Raw genomic sequence first — 19,156 nt, 5'->3', positions numbered from 1 at the left:
AATAAAATGATCTTTCAGAAGGAAAAATAACTGTTAATAAGAAAAAAGAATAAATGACACCAATGAATAAAACTGATGACAAGTGAGTCATGTGTTAGCTGCACAGCGCATGGCATCATTTTTATAAAAACCTGAATTCGGAGTAGAAGTCGCCTGTTAGCCTGCTCTAATTTCTTCTGTCTGTGTTCTAACTCCCGGGCTCTTTGTTGTTCTTTTTGTAGCCACTTGATGTACTCCACTGATGCTTTTAGGATGGTTCCTTTGTTCCAGCGCATATCACTGTAGAACGGAGAGATAACCTTTTCACAATTGTGCATGTCAGCAGAATTCATAAGAACTTACAAAATCTTTTACATTAATATGAAATAATGATTTACATGACTATTATTCACTCTTAGATATTATTGCTTCTGAATAGAAATTTTAATAGAATAGTTAAGAAGCCCTTATATAGTAAAATTAATCCCAGAATGAAAATAAGTGTCAAAAGAAAGTAATAAAGTGACTTTTTGTGGGAGAGCTAAATGCAATATCATGATTCTACCATTACAGTTTTTATATTTTTAGTGAAAATTGCTTTTATTATTAACTCTGAGATTAAAATCTATGTGCAGTATTTCTGCATTAATGAACTAGGAAATGTACATTACTGACGACTTAAGCCTAAATTTTTAAAGATCATTTCAAACGTACCAATCTTTTTTTAAAAAAAAAAATTGTTGTAAATGGACACAATACCTTTATTTTGTTTATTTATTTTTATGTGGTGCTGCAGATCGAACCCAGTGCCTCATAGATGTGAGGCAAGTGCTTTACTGCTGAGCCACAACCCCAGCCCCTCATATGTACCAATCTTTTAACCTACTTCCTAATAAGGCTGCTTTTGTTTTTAAGAAAAATAAATAAAGTCTCCCCTGAATGTGATCCTCAGGGATTGTGAAACACATCTGAGTTTAGCAACATCACAATGCAATAAGGCAAACTTTCTAAAACTGTTTGGCCAACTTTTCTTCCCAAACAATATCAAGCTTTTTTTTTTTAAAAAAAAAAAGCTGGATACAGATAGCTATTTTAAAATAAATTTAAGATGAGTAATGTAGTTAAGCAATACTGCTATTGCATAGAAAATATTTTATTAAAACTTATTTTTAATATAGGAGAAATTTTAAATATAAAATTATAGGACATCATACTCATTTTATTATCTGAAAGCATATGTCCATAAATGCAATTCTGTATGAGAATAGATACTAATTATAATTACAAATAAGAATTTATTGCAAATAAGAATGAATTAATTGATAAACACCAATCAAAACGGCTAAAAATCCTTGACAAATTTTCAAATTAGAGGCATGAGATGTTTTGAATAGAGCATAAAGTAAGCATGTAAAGAAGTTTTATATTTTCTTACATAATGTTTTTGTTTAAATGCCCCTATTTTTGGTTTATGTGATCTATGTGAATTATATTGACCTTAATATGTATTTATTAAGAGTCAAAAGTGGGAAAATATAGTTTATGACAGATCTGATCAGAAGGTGTCTCATTGGGAGTCTAGATTAAGGGACAATGTCATTAGCAGTAATGAACTAATGGAAGTTCCATTTTTCTGTCATCAGGTGAGAATCATCTTCTATGAAATACAACAAACTGTTGTCTCTCAAGCTTGGAAATGATGCATCAATTTTCTAGGGGGACATTCTACTATAGCTATTGGGACCTTCTACTCACAGGGATTTATCTTGTGATGGGATGGATGTGAAGACAGGTTACTTTCAGCATTGTACTGAGAAAGTATCTAACTGAGAAAAGTAGCAGTCTCATGAACCAAAACCCCAAGCAATGGCAGGAGTCTATGGATTCTTAGTTTTGTATCATTTCTTCTCATGGGAAGACAAAATTAAAGAAGGAGGAATAAGAGGAATAAGATGAAAAATATAATGCTAACCAACTTTGAAATTTAAAGTATCGTTTAGTTAGACCTGAAATTTAACCTTCAAAATAGTGATGGGAACAACTAATGAGCCCTTCTTCAATTTGTACCTGATGTCATTTACTAAGTTTTCAAACATTTACTCTATCTAAAGCCATTTGAATGTATGATACATCTTTCTTTAAAATTTTAAAGTTGTTTTTGCATGTAAAAGGGATTTTTGTCTGTCTCTCCAAGATTTCAATCATCAGAAAATAAAAAATTTACTATAGTACTCTATAAACATCAGAAAATAAAAAATTTACTATAGTACTCTATAAACAATAAACCTCCATAAAGACAGGACTAAAGAGAAAATGTTGATATTGATCTTTTAGTTTCTGTAAAATAGTTGTTTTTAAGAAAATACATTTTTTGGAGGGTGTCAAACTTGAAAGATATTAGGGTCAAATAAGGAAACACCAATGTATACATTGTGGTAGGGGTTGCCACCAGGCAAAAAATATGGAAATGTACAATTTACTGTTATCTTAGGCATGCACCTCACACATTATTAAATTATCCATGTTAATTAGAATATTTGGATTTAGGGAAGGAGTGTATTCAACTCTCACAAATACCATTTTATCAAAAATCATCAAATCTGGAAAAATGCCAGCTTTTGCGGAGGTCATTTTCAAATCATTATAAACTCTGGAAAGCATGTTTTTATATTTTTGTATAAACATTCAAAATTCTAACTCAACACTTCAGTTAATTATTTCTTGAGACTTGCAACCACAAACAATGTATTTGATTCTGTGTATTTGCCAAAAAAAACCTGGTCGCCATCAATCAACAGGTTTTTACAACTCCATTTTTTACTTTGGGGTCTCCACAAATTGGAGACCTCTGAAGAATCTGACGATTACATTATTAGGTACACATAAATCTTAAGTTGTAAAAGATGCTATAACCATAAACTGAGTATCCCAGTCAGCATCATAAATAGCTCTTCATACCACTAAAACTGCCAGTATTGTTATACTAGAGACCTAATATGAACTGAGGAAAAATAATTAACTTATTTCCTATGATCAGAAGGGCAACTCTGGGAACAGATTAGATGCTTAATAGTGACCACTCTGGTCTAGATATATTACAATGGGGGCACAGCAATAGCCTTAGCTTTGCTTATTTTCCTAATCATTGCTTCTTTCCTCCCTTATCCCCTCCCACCCATTTTGGGGGGCATTGAAACCATATCATTATTATAGAAATGATTTTAAACTCACGGATCATTAGACTTTGGAATAAGTGTGCCAAGCTCCTTGATTCGGTAATTAATATTATACCTTCTTCTTCTTTCAACTATTAAAGAAGAAATATTATTGATTATTCTCATTAAAACACAGTTCATTTTTGGTCAGCTGTAAACTTTCTTAATAATCTTTTAAAAACAGTGGCAAAAACATTCAATTAAGAGATCGCACTTCTCAATAATAAGAATTCAAATGAATCTTATTCTAAGTTACATTATTAGAATTGAATATATGATTTACAATATTTTAAAAACATTTTGTCTTAAAACAGTATTTTCCATTGTTATAATATTTACTCACACACACATGTCTTTGTTATTTTACATGCACATATTTTGTCAGTTCATCAAGGTTGTGATCTTTTGAAGTCGTGGACCACACTTGATTCTTCCTGTCTATTCTCAATGTGTAACACATGATTGGTGTGTGCTCAGCTAACCAAGACTATCTTGAGGAAAGGGTCATATCTTCCTTATTTTTGTATCACTAGAGAACTTTACCTATGTAGGAAGAGCTAAATAAATGTATATTGATTAGACTATCAATTAATATTCCATTCAAAGTTTTTAATAACATATAGAAAATTTTTTTTCAAATTTTGACATGCATCAGATATACCTGGAGGAATTTTAAAATAGATTTTTACACCATATTCAGAGATTCTGCTTTTACTAGATCTGGAATAGAGTCCAAGATATCCATTTCTGATGAGTCCTCAGGTGATAATGATTAGTCAGTAGAAGGTTCATAATTTGAGAACTACTGATATAGGCTCTTTTTCTGGGGTAGGTGGGGGGTGGGAGGGTAGGTACCAGAGATTGAACTTGGGGTTCAATAATTACTTATGGCAATTTTGTTTCTATGCTGATTCAAAAATTCCAGGCATATAATGAGCCTCCTATATTGATTATGAGCAGTCACTCTATATTCTTATTATCAAAAACCATTGCAATTACTTACATATAATACTTTTGCAATAGCTAACATATTTAAAGCATTCAGGTATACAAAGATAGAAAAAGGCCAAGAAGAAGAGAAATATGTTTCAAAAATGTTGAAAACTACTTAAAGAAAAGTAAAATATATACCTGAAAAGGAAAATCACAACTGGAAATAATGAAAGTCATCAAAGAACATACATTGTTTGGTGAACCTATTCCATGAAGCAAATTACTATGAATGGATTTAATCTTCGGGTCGAGAACCTTGAATTTCTTTCTAAAATTAGAATATAACTAATCCTTAAAAGAGTTTATTTTCCCCTTGTACCAATCCTGTTTCTTCTGTGCACGTGATTCAAAACCCAGCAATGATAGCACATAAAAACCCTGAAGACAAAATAAAGAAAGGTAAAACTGATAGGAATACATGTTTATTTTACAGTGAGAATTTGTTAGTAATTCTATTTTCACATCCTTATATTTTAAATTAGAGTTTTAAATATGCTACTTCTCTAGTATTATTAGATTGCATGTATCAATTTTTAAATGGCTAATTATATATTTGGCTTCTCGATGCTGTTCATTTGTAAAAGAGTCATGTTTTAAGAAAATACTAAATTATTATATGCTTTGTGGTTTTTACTCTTCATGTTTTTGACATAGTCGCTCAATCCTCTCTCCAGATGCAGACAAAAGAGACAACTCCTCCAATACATACTTACAAGACACACTCATTCCTGCTCTGGTTATACCTCTCCCCACTAAGCAAGGCAGCCACAAGCCCAAGGGAATCCTTTTAAACTAGTTCTTCTAATTTGCACCAGAAATTTCCTCTCCATTTCCCTGACCCACATCCAAGCCTGGGTCTGACCTCTTGGCACATGGCACCTGTGTACTGACCCTCAGATACAAGACATGGCCAAAATATTTAGGGGTGTGTAAAGAGCTTGAATGTACAAGGTGGGTGTATACACATATGTTTGAGGCCATTTGCAGCACACAATGGAAAAGAGGGTGGGAAAAGAATTGAAATGAGCTTCAAGCTGAAGGCTGGCACGCCCTGCCCTGATATTCCCACACCAGACTCTAACAACCTGAAAATTCCAAAATCACTCCTGATCTTCTAGGAAACACATTTAATTTAGCACTTTCTAGCTTGATTTATTCTTTTTATGTATCTAGAACTCTGGTAAATTGGACCTCTGTGCTTTTGCCACGACCCCATTGGTTTTATAGTTTTTAAAAGTTGATCTAGATCCATTATACTCAACATACATGGTATTAATTTTTTAACATTGATTTTTTCCCTTGAAAGCAAGATGAATTAGCAAGAGAGTTCAGATCAGAGAACACTTTGATAAGGCACATACCAGATAACTACCATACTCTATATTAAATGACCCGCCACATAAGCTGCAGACATACAGGAGATAAAGGGAAAGGCAAGGAGAATAATCATTCACAGGTTTACTAACGAAAAAAAAAAAAACATAGTTCCTCAATGTACTCATTTATTCCACAGCCATTAGCTCTCCCTACTCATACTCACCTTGTCCCTCTCCTACTGAGGGCTTTGGGAGTTAGATCAGTTCCCTGAGGACTGCTGTAACCGTAACCGTATGTTAGCTCCTTCCTTTCAGACTCACCCAACTGTCATCACCTTGGGATGCAAGTGCATTATGCACAGATGTAGGTCTCATAGATAGGTGGAAAATCAATTTCAACTAATTGCATGTAAAGAAATTACATTGTAAGTCTTTACAGTTTTATTTACTTTTGTGCAGTTTTACTTTTTTCTCAGTTTTTGATTTGGCTTCACACTCGATTGATCAAGTTCACTTGAGATAGTTAAGCACTTAAGACACGACCAAGCACTCTAAAGCCCAGCCTTACTGCTAATCTCCTTCTTTTGCCTGTATTTCTCCATCTCATGTGACTCGTTATCAGAGTCAAATTGACCCTGAGGAAGGCATGAAAGCTCTTTTTTTCCCAGAGGTGGAATTCAGCATTACCACATAAGCAATGCCTTTCAGATAACATATCATTAGGAAGGAAGGAGCAAATTGACACAGAAAAATGAGAACCTGAACTTGTGCTTCTGATATTTAAATGGTTTACACTTTCTAAAGTCATTTTCTCTCTTTTTAAATCTTTGAATCAATGAGTCACAGCACAGTGCCAATGTAACCAAATGCATTCATTTGAGGCACAGGCAGCCTCCTTAAGAATGAATGATCAAGGAGAGAATTCAGAATGTTTCACTTTTTGAAAATCTGCACCTTTTTTCTTTGAGAGTTCACATGGTTCCCCTTTCCCAAAATAGCTCATCTGTGACTGTGTAATTTTGCTCATCTGACTTTGGGTACTTATGGAGTGATAATGAATAACCATACACTTTAATCTCCATGCACTTCCTTTTGAACTAATTTTCTTTGGAAAGAAAGAAAAACATACTCACTCAGGTTGTGATTGTCCTTTTTTTGTCTTTCCTTTGCCAAAGCTCTAGTGTCAGTTTCTGATCAAAAGAAAAATAATTAAAACAGTGCTTGGTTATACCTCAAAACTTTTCTAGGCAACATAATTCAGAAATATTAAATGAAAAAACAATACTGCTTCCTCCAAAATGGTTGTATAGCCTGGATTTGTTTTCTGGCTCTCCATTTAATAGCCATCTGATTGATTACCAGACTTCTCTTTGTCTCAGGTACCTCAACTGTAAAATGAATACAATCGTAATACCTACCTGAAAATCACTGTGATGATTATGAAAACGATGCAGCACAGAGACTATATTAAACTATTCAATCACTGCTGTTCCTACCTATTATTTTCCAAATTTTGAAACTCAAAAAGAAATTATTCCAATCTTAATTCTTCATAAATAAATGTGATTTTGTACACCCCAAGTGTTGGAACTGACTACATTTCTCTGGTATCTATATTGAACTCCACACTTTCTTCCAGTAAATGACCCTACCCTCCATGTGCTATGTGATTGTGATCATGGCCATCAGCCTTCAAGATGGCCCTTGATGATTCTCACTTCCTAGTATTCACACTCTTGATGATTCTCTCCAGTATGGAATGGGGTTGACCTGTGAAACCAATAGAATGTTGTGGAAATGTTTACTGTGGCTTCCAAGACATGTTTTAGCTTTTATTTTTGTACCCCTTGGATTACCAGTTTTCATGTCATGAGGACACACAAGCAACCCATGGAGAGAAAGATTCACACAGTTATCAACCAAGACTGATTGTCAACAAACAGCATTAAAATGTAAGAGCCATGAATGAGCTGCCTTGGCAGTGCCTCTTCCAACCCAAGTCAAGGGTCAGTTGTGGAGCTCTGACTGACATCTGGATTATAGCTTCATAATCGACTCTGATTCAGCACCAATTTTCTAAGCTTCTTCTGGTGTCCCAATCCTCATAGAATGTATAAGGTCACAAATGTTTACATCAAGCTGCTAAACTGGGGATTTAACTTGTTATTATATAACAGCAGAAAATTAGAAAGTGTCTTAGAATTATTATAATATTAAAGTAGGTAATAAAGTAATACATTCTCTTTAAATCATTTAAAACTATGGTCATTAATTATAATCTAAATAATTTAAATGCTTAAACATGCCTGAGTTATTAAGCTCTAAGACCATCCATTTTGTATTTACTTAAAATGTTAGTATTAACTATGTAAAATTACTGTAGACCAGTTTTGAGCTCTAAATGTATAAAAAAAAATTGTTATAAAAATTTCAAATACATTTTATATTTATTACTGTAAGAAATCTGACATTGGATTTGTAAGTCAAGAAATCCTTACATTAAACTACTTTTGCTTCTTACCAGATATATAACTTTGGGAAAATAACCCCTCGATCCTTATGCTTTGTCTACGTATCATGAAGAATTTGATTCTGTCCTTTATCTCTTCTGAGTTGTAACAGTTTTTAAATGAACTAGAGAAAATTTAGGGTTTTTTTTCCTAATTGAGATAGTTAAATGCAAATCTTTCATGAAATCCATAAAACAAGTTAAAACAGAAAAAAATAACAAATTAAGCTTTTGTCTTATATCCAATTCTACTCACAAAAAAGAATTTCCCTAATTTTATATGTCATTTTGCAACCATGTTAATAAATTCCATCTATTCAATAGCAAAATGAGTCCATGTTAAATGAAGGATGTGGGGTGTGTGTGTGTGTGTGTGTGTGTGTGTGTGTACAAATAATAAACACATATATACAATTACTAATTAATCAATTCAGTTAAACTGTGAATTAAATTAACTTACAATGTAGGTACTGTAAAACTGATTAATTTAGTCTTATTTGCTTCCTGTTTAGCTAAATATCTTGATATTCTTTAGAAATTCTATTTAATATGATCAAGCATGTCTCTCATATTTGTTACAGCTAATAAAAATTAAACAGAATAAAAATATAAAAGTAACATTACCTGTAATTTCTCTTTTCATTGGTAAACCACTTGGACAGGAAGCACTTGTAAGCCCCATATTAACTGGTGAAATCCCGGGCTCGCCACTATAGACATCCAAAATATTTCCAGATAACTTTAGAGGAATAAGAAAAAGATCAATCAATCAAACACCTCTGTGCACATGGATACATTTAGTTAGTTGTAGACTTTAAAAAATCTTTATTTTAAATTTGTTGGTTTGATAATTATAATAATAATGGGAATATATAGTGTTTTAATTTTAAATAAAAGGGTGAGTATGCATTAACTATGTTTAAATACATTATGAAATGCTTGTGGATAACAAAGACATGCTGAAAAAATCTATTTATACTTAAACAAAAAAAGTAATCAGTTCATGCATGAAGGAAAATTCTGATTAATATTTACAAAGCTATGGAAGTTTAAGCCAGCATAAGATGTGGTTATAAATGAATACAATTAAAATTATCATTTTGGACAAAAATCAATACACATCTTAGCAAAATTGGAAAGTTCCTTCTGCACCACAAATTAGGTATAATGGTTGAATATCTGCGAGGCTTCTGAATGCCATCAATGCTACCAGAAACTCACAGTCAAGAGGCATTTTACACTGCTAATTAAGTGAGAAACTCTCCTTCCTGGAAAACATACATTTTCTCATTGTACACTTAATGTTCTAGATTATTATAAATATGCCAGTTGGTAACCAAAAGTACTCTAAAACTATTTCTGCCTCTAGTGAATATAGAGTACATCCAATTATAGCAACACTGCCATTCATGAAGTGCTTCTTAAGAACATATTTTTAGAAAAGCTAAGGCCTTTTATACACAATTCAAAACTGTACCAATTCATTATTTAAAACATGCTTATGGACTTGATCTTCCAAGAAAATTAAATTTAAACAATATTCATATTCCAAGTGGATACTATTACTCCACAACAAGCTACATTTACAATGTAAGATCTTAAATTTTAAAATATCTCCATTCTAAAGGTTTTCATTCCACTTCTAGGCAATTAACCAAAAGCTAAGAATCAACATTTTTTTCCTTTCCTAAAGGACTAAGAACAATACATACAATCAAACATGTCTTTAACAAGATTATTGTGGAAAATCTAACTCCACCTTCCCACTTTTTGTAAAACTACAATTCAACCCAAGAGAACTATTTGATAACTTATAAAATCAGACTGGAAATAAATACAAACAAAATATATATTAAGACCAAAATTTGTTTCTAAGGTAATACACCACTATAGTATATGTAACAAATGTTGTATATTTCTAAGGAAAAAGAACTTTGAAAACATCGTTGAAATTACTTAAATGCAAAAAAAATTATGTACATGTCAATGAAGACCATTCTATACTGCATATAATACTCCTTTATTTCCTTCTTCTGTTTTGTTTTGTTGGTGATACTGGGTATTGAACTCAGGGCTTCACAAATGACAGACAAAAATTTCTACCACTGAACTATGTCCCCAGTCTTTTAAAATAATGTTTTATTTTGAGTTAAGGTCTTGCTAATGTGCCCTGCTTGACCTTGAATTCATAATTCTCTTGCCTCAACTTCCCAGGTAGTTGTGATCATAGGATATGCTACCTTATAACTGATTCTATTAGACTTCATCACCTTTGTTTTATACACACTTGGTGTTTCAGAATGTGTTTTTATTTATGGAAATTGGAAAGGAACTCTTAAAGTCAAGTATCTATTCCTTCTCAATTTCCTCATGTGCAAAATGAGGACAAAGTTGACCAAATTGGAAAAATGTATCAGATAAATACAATTAGAAGTATCTGATAAAATACATTTAGATGGGAGAAAAAAATCAAAGCTTTCCCTATGTTGTATGTCATTTAGTCACAGTTTTAAAAGTACAACATTCCAAGATTATTTTTGAAAATTGTGTTGGCTATGAGATAAGGAATCACCAACCTGAGTTGTACATTTCTACTGTGCTTTGGAGAATCATAATGGACACATTGAACAAAAGGATAGAGAGTGAGGGGGAAGGAACTAGGGAAAGAGTGCTTTTCTCTGAAGAGCTTGAATTGAAATGGATGTCAATACTGAAGTGGCAAATTGCAGAGATGTTAGAGAAGAGAAAGAGCTATCCTATGTACACACTGTAACAATAAAGTCAGAAGTTCCTAACTATAGCACTTCATGGGTTCATATTACCTGGTTAGACAGTAGCCAATGAATTTTGTTCTTTAGAAATGGGGCTGGAATTCTGATAATGAATCTAATCCTGCTTAACTATAGCTATGCTACATCTTCTCTTGACCTTGGTTATTGTCTAATTTATGCCCTAAAGCATGATGATTAATAACCTATTTAATTTTATGCTGTAGGTACTATTCTATTTCATGTAAATGGCTAATCACTTTTTGAATATCATTACACTATTGGATTTCAATTTCCAAGCATGTAATACACTTTGGTAATCTAAAGTGCCTTTTCTCTATTAAAAGATGTAAGAGTACAATGTTAGTGGAAATTTAACAATTATATGTACATCTAGAAGAGCTTATGAAGCAAATTTATATCTACAGTTATCAAGGGTGTAAGTTACTTAGGCAATAGGTCTAAATTTTAACTTCATTTTAAAGATCATTAGGCAATGGGATAGATATTTCATGAAGAAATACTTACTTTGATTAAAAAAAACAGATTACTTTTTCAGTAAAGCAAACCTTTGGCATGGCAATAGATGAACATTTTTATTAACAACAAATACCGTTTAAAGACATTAAATAAGAAATTTGCTATAGAATCTATTCAACAAGGTGGAACACATTTTTCTATAAGACAATATTTCTCTCTGATAGAAAAAATGTGAACTTCTGATCTGAGAAGTTACTCTGAGGTGATGAGTGATTAACAGTGATTTCCTGGTATCTAGATTGCATTCACATCTCCATTATTGAAACCATAAGAATTGAAATATACTGGGTCTGACCTTTCTGCATACATACTTTCATTAACAATAACAAGTAGTTCCTAAAGAAAATAAATTCATAGGCAAAACTGCAAAACACCTAGCAAAGTGTTTTGTTATAAACTAAAATAATATGCAGTATAAATATCATGAAAAGAAAAAAAAGTAAAGCAAATGAAATCAAACTTCTTAAATTAGCCTAAAACAAATAAGAGAAGGAATTTGTAATAGTTTACAATAGAAAATAATAATGAGAAAATGTAGTAATGACCAATGAGACCAATAAGAACCAAGAGCAGAAATAGGAAATATGAAAAAATATATTACTTAGGGAATAAACCATGCAAAATAATAACAAGAAAAGCATGTCTTAATGTATTCATAGGGAAAGGAATAAAATAACTAATAAAGTATAAGATCAGATTAAAGTAACATGAGAGGAGAGTGAAGGAAAAGACCAACAAACAGGACATATAAAAGTAAAGTTGAACAATATGGAGGATGAATTTATTAAAATCAAAACACGGATGATAATAATCTTTGAAAGGGAAAAGATAAAGTGAAAAAGTGAAATGTAAGAAATAATGGAGATAAATTTCAAAGAATTATTTCTAAGTAAAAAAACTTCAATTTTTTATTATTTTATTTTGTTGTTATTTTATTTTTATTTAAAAATTAAAGTGTCTATATGATGCTAACAAACCAAGATAGTAGGAAAACTGTATATCCAGACATAGCATATTGAAATTGAAGAGTAAAGAGAAAAATCTAAAAGTCTAAAGAAAGGGAAAAAAAGTTATTTGTGAGGAATCTGGAATCAGACTAACAAAATTTTTCAATAACAAAATTAAATGGAAAGATAAAATAAATCAATATTTTTAGAAATTGAAAGAAAAAAAACACAATTGTTTATCAGCTCAAATGTTATTCACATATAAAGCCATGATAAAAATATTCTTAAGCATACAGTGTGAAATAAATAAAATGTTTAAGAAGATTTATTCCCACAAAGACTAAAACTGAAAAGAGTTTGGATGAAATATATCTAAATGAGAAGAGAGATTAAAGGGTAGACTTTAAAAAAATAAAATAAAATTGATCAAATATCATGATACATTTAACATGATTTTAAAAAAAGTAGCAATGAGGGACAAAAACAAAGATAAAGTGAAATATAACCTTATAACTTGGTATGATATTATGGATAATTTCCGTATCAGTGGATTAAACTAACATGGAAACAAAAGACATGAAAGTGATAAGAAAGTATCAAAGATAAATATATTAAATATGAAACACAAATAACAAAGTGGGAGAAGCAGGTGGAATATAATCAATAAATAATAATCAATGTAAATAGGTCAAACAGCTGGCTGAAGGGTTAACATAGTGAATAAGAAGATAGGAACTAAATGTAAATAGCTTACAAGATACAAATATGCCTAGTGAAAGGATATACAAAGCTTGGGAATGAAATAATTAAATCCAATATACCCACAGATAAAAACTATAGGAAAATTTATATTAAATAAAATTATATTAATATTAGAGAAAAATGGAAAAAGTGGAATAGTTTAGCAATAGTTTGAAAAGTCTAGCAGACAAAAATAATTAGTAATGCTATAGAAAACTTGACAAATAAAAGTAAATGCACGGCCTGATGCATTTATATGGATATCTATGTATATCCATATAAATCATGATATATATATATAAATGAATATATATATATATATATCCATATAAATGCATCATCTGATATACACATATATATACACACACATATATATTTTTGATATATAGCTATATATCAAAATATATATATATATTCTTGAGTATACAACTATCCATATGTAAAACTATATACGTGTAGTTGTATATACAAGAATACAAAATACATAGCTTTATAAAGTACATATGAAATGTTTGAAAAGCGATATGTACTCAGTCAAAAGAAATGCTCAACATAATTAATAAAACACTGGATTAAAAAATATTGGCAAATTTTTAAAAGTTGTCAGACAACTCAAGAATAAAGATAAAATCACACTGAAATTGAAAAACCACATAAAGAAATGTCTGGAATATGACAAAACAATTTTTAAGGAAAGTGTGTATTCAAATAATAATATAAAAATAGATTAATTTTAAGATTTAGATAAACTAAACACACTTCTGGAAAGATTGATTAAAAAAACAGAAAACTAAATAAACAATATTTCAAATCAAAAGGAATCATAGCTAACAGTCTTCCTTGTATGTTCTGGAGTAAGAAAATGACGCCCATTTTCATCATTTCTATTCAACATCATATTAGATGTTCTAGCCAGAACAATTAGGCAGAAAAAGAAACAAAAGTCATGCAAATTGAAAAGGAATGAACAAAATGATTTCTGTTCACAGATTGCTTGATACATTTTGAAAATCAAAAGATTCTACCAAGGGGGAACTCTTGAATTCAGTCAAGGTACAGGACATAAAATGAAGCCACCAAACTTAGTTGCATTTCTACACATTAATGAGGCACATTCTGATAAAGAAATAAAGAAAACAATTCCATTTAAAATAACATAAAGAAGAATTATATACTAAGGAATATGCTTAGACAAGAAATTAAATACTTGTACACCACAAACTAAAAAATACAACAGAAAGAAATTAAATATCAATAATGAAAAGACATTCCATGTTCATGAATGGAAAAAGAATGTTGTTGATGGTAATACTACCCAAACAATCTACACATTCATGCAATCCATATCAAAACTCAACTGCATTTTTTAAGAAATAAATAAGTTCAGTGGAATGAAGAATGGGGATTGAAGGGAGGATAAGAAAAGGAAAAACAGTAGAGTGAATCTGACATAATTTTTCTATGTACATACATGATATACCACAGTGAACCTTATCATTGAATACATCCACTTGAACTTGATATATACTCTATGCTTTTGTTATGTCAAAATGAATTCTAATTTTGTGTATAACTAAAAACAACCAATAAAAAGTAAAAATAAATTAAGAGAAAAAGAAAAGAAAATGTATACAAAAATTCATATACATCTCAAGAGACCCTACAATGATCAGGAAAAAAAAAGTTGGAGGATTCACACTTCAGAATTTTAAAATTTATTGCATTGTTACAATAACCCAAACAGTGTGATTCTGCCATGAAAACAAATATGTGAACATATGGAGCATAATGACAATAGCAGAAATAAACTCTCTGATATATCTTCAAATATTTTTTTTTCTTTTTGTGGTACTGGGAATAGAACCCAGGGCCTCTACATGTGAGTCAAGCACTCTACCAACTGAGCTATGTCCTCAATCCAAATAATTTTTCACAAGAGTGCCAAGACTAGATCCAACGGGAAAAGAACAGTTCTAACAGTGGGCGTTTCTTAACACTGGATATCTACAAGAAAAAGAATGAAGTTGGGTCCTTATCTTTCCCTACACACAAAAATTAATCTTACCATACAAGACAAAATTACAAAGCTCTTACAACATAAAGATTCCTGTCTCTGGATTTGGCCATGATCTTTTGGATATGATACCAAAATCACATATGACAAAAGAAATTACAGATATTAGAATTCATCAAAATTTAAAATTTTGTACAAGTAAGGACAATATCAAGAGTGTGAAAAGATAGCCACACAAGAAAAATTATTTGTAAATCATACCTGATGAAAAAATTAATATCCATTCTCTCTTTTTCTGTGTGTACATATATGTATATGTATATACACATACGTATTATTTATGCTTATCTTTTTTTTCTCTTATTGCCCATGATTTGGATATCATATGATAGCATGTGTATATAGGATTCATATACACTTTATACACACATAAGTAAAGGACTTGAATAAAATTTCACCGAAGTAGATATACAAATAACCAGTAAACACATGAAGATGTCAAACATCACAGGTCATTAGGGACATGAAAATAAAAACCACATGTAATATCACTTCTCATTTATAAAAATGACTGTTTTCAAAATAGCAAGTGTTGGAAAGGATGTGGAGAAATGAGAACACTGGTCCACTGCTGTTAGGAATATAAAAACTCACAACCATTGTGAGAGGCAAGATGGTGGTTCCTTCAAAAGCTATAGAATTAACATATGATTCAGTAATTCCACTTCTACCCAAAATAGCTTAAAGCAAGGACTTAAACAGATATTGTACACCAAAATAGCTTAAAGCAAGGACTTAAACAGACACTGTACACCAAAGTTCATATATACAACAGACAAAAAATATAAACTCAAATGTCCATCAACAGACGAATGGATAAACAAAATGCGGTATACACACAAAACAGAATATTCATCAACCTTAAAAAGTAAGTGAAATTCTGATCCATTCTACTACATGGATGAACCTTGTAAACATGATACTAGATGACACAGACCAGACACATAAGATATGATTCCATTTACATGAGATACCTAGAATAAGTACATTCATGGAGACTGAAAGCAGAATAAAGATCGACAGGAACTGAGAGTTGGAGAAAAGGAGAGCTATCATCAAATGGGTAGAGTTTCTGTTTGGGATAATGAAAATATTCACAAAAATTTATTCTGGTGATGGTTCCACAACATTTCGAATTTATTTAATGTCATAGAATTATATACTTAAAAGTGGTTAAAATAGTAAATGATAAATTTACCACAGTAAAAAGTGCTGAGATCCTACCAATGATAATTTGTCTGTGATTGTGTTTAGACAAAATGCATAAATTTTTAGGAAAATATTATTTGATAAAGCTTACCAAAAAAAGTAATTAATAGCTTCAATGGTCTTATGATTACTGAAGATTTAAAAACAAATTGAACATATTTCATGAGAAAAATATCTGGATTAGATAGATTTATGGGGGGAATGTCATATTTTCAAGAAATATTATCATGCCACTTTTGTACAAAAACTTTCCAATAATAGAGTCAAGATGGAATGTGACCCAATTCATTGAGACCAGAATCACACAATGACATTATGAGGAATGGAAATTATAGGCCCATTTCACTCATCACTGTAAATCTCAAGTAAAATATTACTAGCAATTTGAATCCAAGATAATACAAGCAAGGTAATATTCCATAATGAAGTTGGATTTCCCTTAAGTGAACTTTATGATATTAAAAGAGAAAAAGAAATTTATGATCATTTCCATAAATTCAGAAAAAGCATTTGATAAAAGTTAGTCCCATTATGATAAGATTCTTACTTTATTAGGAAGACAAGGGAGATTTCTTAATTTGGTAACAAACATATCCAAACATTACAGCAAATTTGACTCTTAATTGAGAAAATATTCTAATTCATCTATTTTACATCATTCCTTTTGACAGTCAACTTTGTGTATTAAATTCTAGCCAAAATAATAAGGTAAGAGAATAAATGTGATGTGTTCATAGAAATAAGTCTACTTCTTCATAAAGAATATAATAGAGAAAGCATGCAAGTTACAATATGCTATATGTAACTTCATGTAATTTCACATTTACAAAATGAAAAGCAACTAAATAAGTTTGCTATATTTCCTAGTGAAAAACACTAGAGTAGAGGTGGAAACAAAGGAAGAACAGAGAGATAAAAATTGATTTATTTATATTGTTCTATTTCGTGCATGTGAAATATATAATTTTCACTATTATGTATAATTATAAAACACCAAAAATAAAAAAGAGCAGAGAAGCCAATGCTATCTATCAAGGTTGATAATAAATGTAGAAATGACAACTTAAAAGTAGTGTCAGGGTTTAGAAAGAAGGAAAAAGTCTTCAACTAGAGTCTTCTTTACAGTCCCAAATAAATTTTAACTAAATTGAACCTATTTTAATATAAAATAATTCTACTCATAAAATATACATTTCATATATTTTTTAAAAAGACAAATATTTTGACAAAATATTTCTTTACTACCAAAATGCAACCACAGAAATAGTTTTCTAAAGAGAAATTTCCCTACCTCAGAATTTTCTAGAGGTAAGTATGTGTGTATATACATATATGTATGTACTATCCCAGATAATTTCACTATAAATACAAAAAATGAGAACGCATTTTATATAGTTACACATTATATTCTCAGGTAAATTCTCAGTATATATAGCAAGAGAAAAAGAAACCAGATTTTTATATATGAGTTTGTGTATTTGTAATGTATCATGTGTAATATTTCACAAGTTTTAAGGAAAACTGATGGAAGATTTCAAGTTTTCTAGATCCTTTGTTTTGCTTTTCTGTGAAGACATTTATTGTGAACTGAAAATCACAAAAATGAGCAGGAGACTAATACATAGAGCAACTGTAGATATTAAAAAGGATAAAATTCAGGTAAAAAGAGAAACACTGTAAGGCAGTTTGTATACTGTGATGGTCACACACATGAAAAAGTCATATGAAGAAAGATTAATTTCCTTCCTTTTGGGTGCTTGTTCATCTAGTTGTAGAAAACTCGCTTTTCCTAGTTTTAGACTACTTATCACTTCTTTCCCTCTAACTTTATTTTATTAGTTTAAATATCACTGTGAGGTGTCAATGACAAACATTGATGAGAAAAATCCCACAATTTTATTATTGCTCTTATTGTTTCTTTTTTCTTATGAGTAAAGAAAAATAATTAGTTGGACTACATTGGGAGACCCCTTGTCTTTAGCAAACTGGTTTATAACATAAATTGAAAAGTGAAAAAAAAAACAGAAAAATGGTAACTTATAAGTATTTTTGCATCATATATTGTACATGCACATTGTCTATATTAAATTAATAAAATTGTTAATTTAATATAAACATTACAAGAGACAAGTACTAGACCCTCATCTTTTTCATATAAAAATCATAATAAAATTTTAGTAATTTTTAACCAAAAAGAATATAGCAATATTTTTAAAATGTAGCTCAGAGCACTGAAAGCAATATTATAAATAAACAAGCCTATTAATGAAATAAATAGTACTTTACATATTCCAAAGCTCAACTTCTACATACCTTATTTTATTGAGTACAAATTTATAAAATTTAAATTCAGTAGTTAAGCTGGATTCATCTCCAAACACTGTAAGAATTCCAAAATGCACTTGCTCACCAGTTTTAACTTTGAAGGGTCTATAACCTTCACAAAAGCAATGGTTTTCTCTTTCTCCTTCATCATTTTCTTTTCCTTAAACTTGCAAACAACAACTAGGAGAAGGTGCAGAAATTTCAGCACTACGGTGAACTTTGCTTCTTCCTTGGACTTTAAGACTAATCTGGTCTAGATTGTGACTGACAGAAACTTGCTCATTGATGTTATGCAGTCCTTTCAAGTTCCAGCTAAGCATGGGGTGGGGGGAAGTTGTTAATATTTACTCAGTCCTCATCTCTGGAATGGTCTTGAACTATAACAGTTTACTTAGATTGCCAAATGCCACCAGCATTTACAAATACTTGATTGAAAAATACCTATATACGCTAAAAGAACTAAATTACTCCATATAACTGCATCTCTGAAAAAAAGGAGACAATGAGTGGAAATTACATAGAGACAGATCTAAACTCAGA

The 19,156-nt window shown here is 30.7% G+C and overlaps 1 protein-coding gene across 3 annotated transcripts in view; it reads right to left on the bottom strand.

The window, feature by feature from the left end:
• Positions 1-19,156, bottom strand: part of Tfec (transcription factor EC) — a 96,272-nt gene that overhangs the window by 5,824 nt on the left and 71,292 nt on the right. For 2 of the 3 annotated variants that reach the window (XM_078040331.1, XM_040291584.2), the window contains exons 3-6: positions 8,637-8,751; positions 6,637-6,693; positions 3,211-3,286; positions 132-279 (exon numbers count right to left, since the gene is read on the bottom strand). In XM_078040331.1, coding sequence (XP_077896457.1) covers positions 132-279; positions 3,211-3,286; positions 6,637-6,693; positions 8,637-8,751 — 396 coding nt within the window. Of the gene's footprint in view, positions 1-131; positions 280-3,210; positions 3,287-6,636; positions 6,694-8,636; positions 8,752-18,701; positions 18,872-19,156 lie in introns of those variants that run through there. The other variant, XM_040291585.2, reaches the window with a different exon arrangement.

The sequence above is a fragment of the Ictidomys tridecemlineatus genome, chromosome 2 (genome assembly GCF_052094955.1).
Source record: "Ictidomys tridecemlineatus isolate mIctTri1 chromosome 2, mIctTri1.hap1, whole genome shotgun sequence".
NCBI classification, from domain to species: domain Eukaryota; kingdom Metazoa; phylum Chordata; class Mammalia; order Rodentia; family Sciuridae; genus Ictidomys; species Ictidomys tridecemlineatus.
Note: the sequence above shows the minus strand (reverse complement) of the source record. Positions and strands in the feature narration are given on the sequence as shown.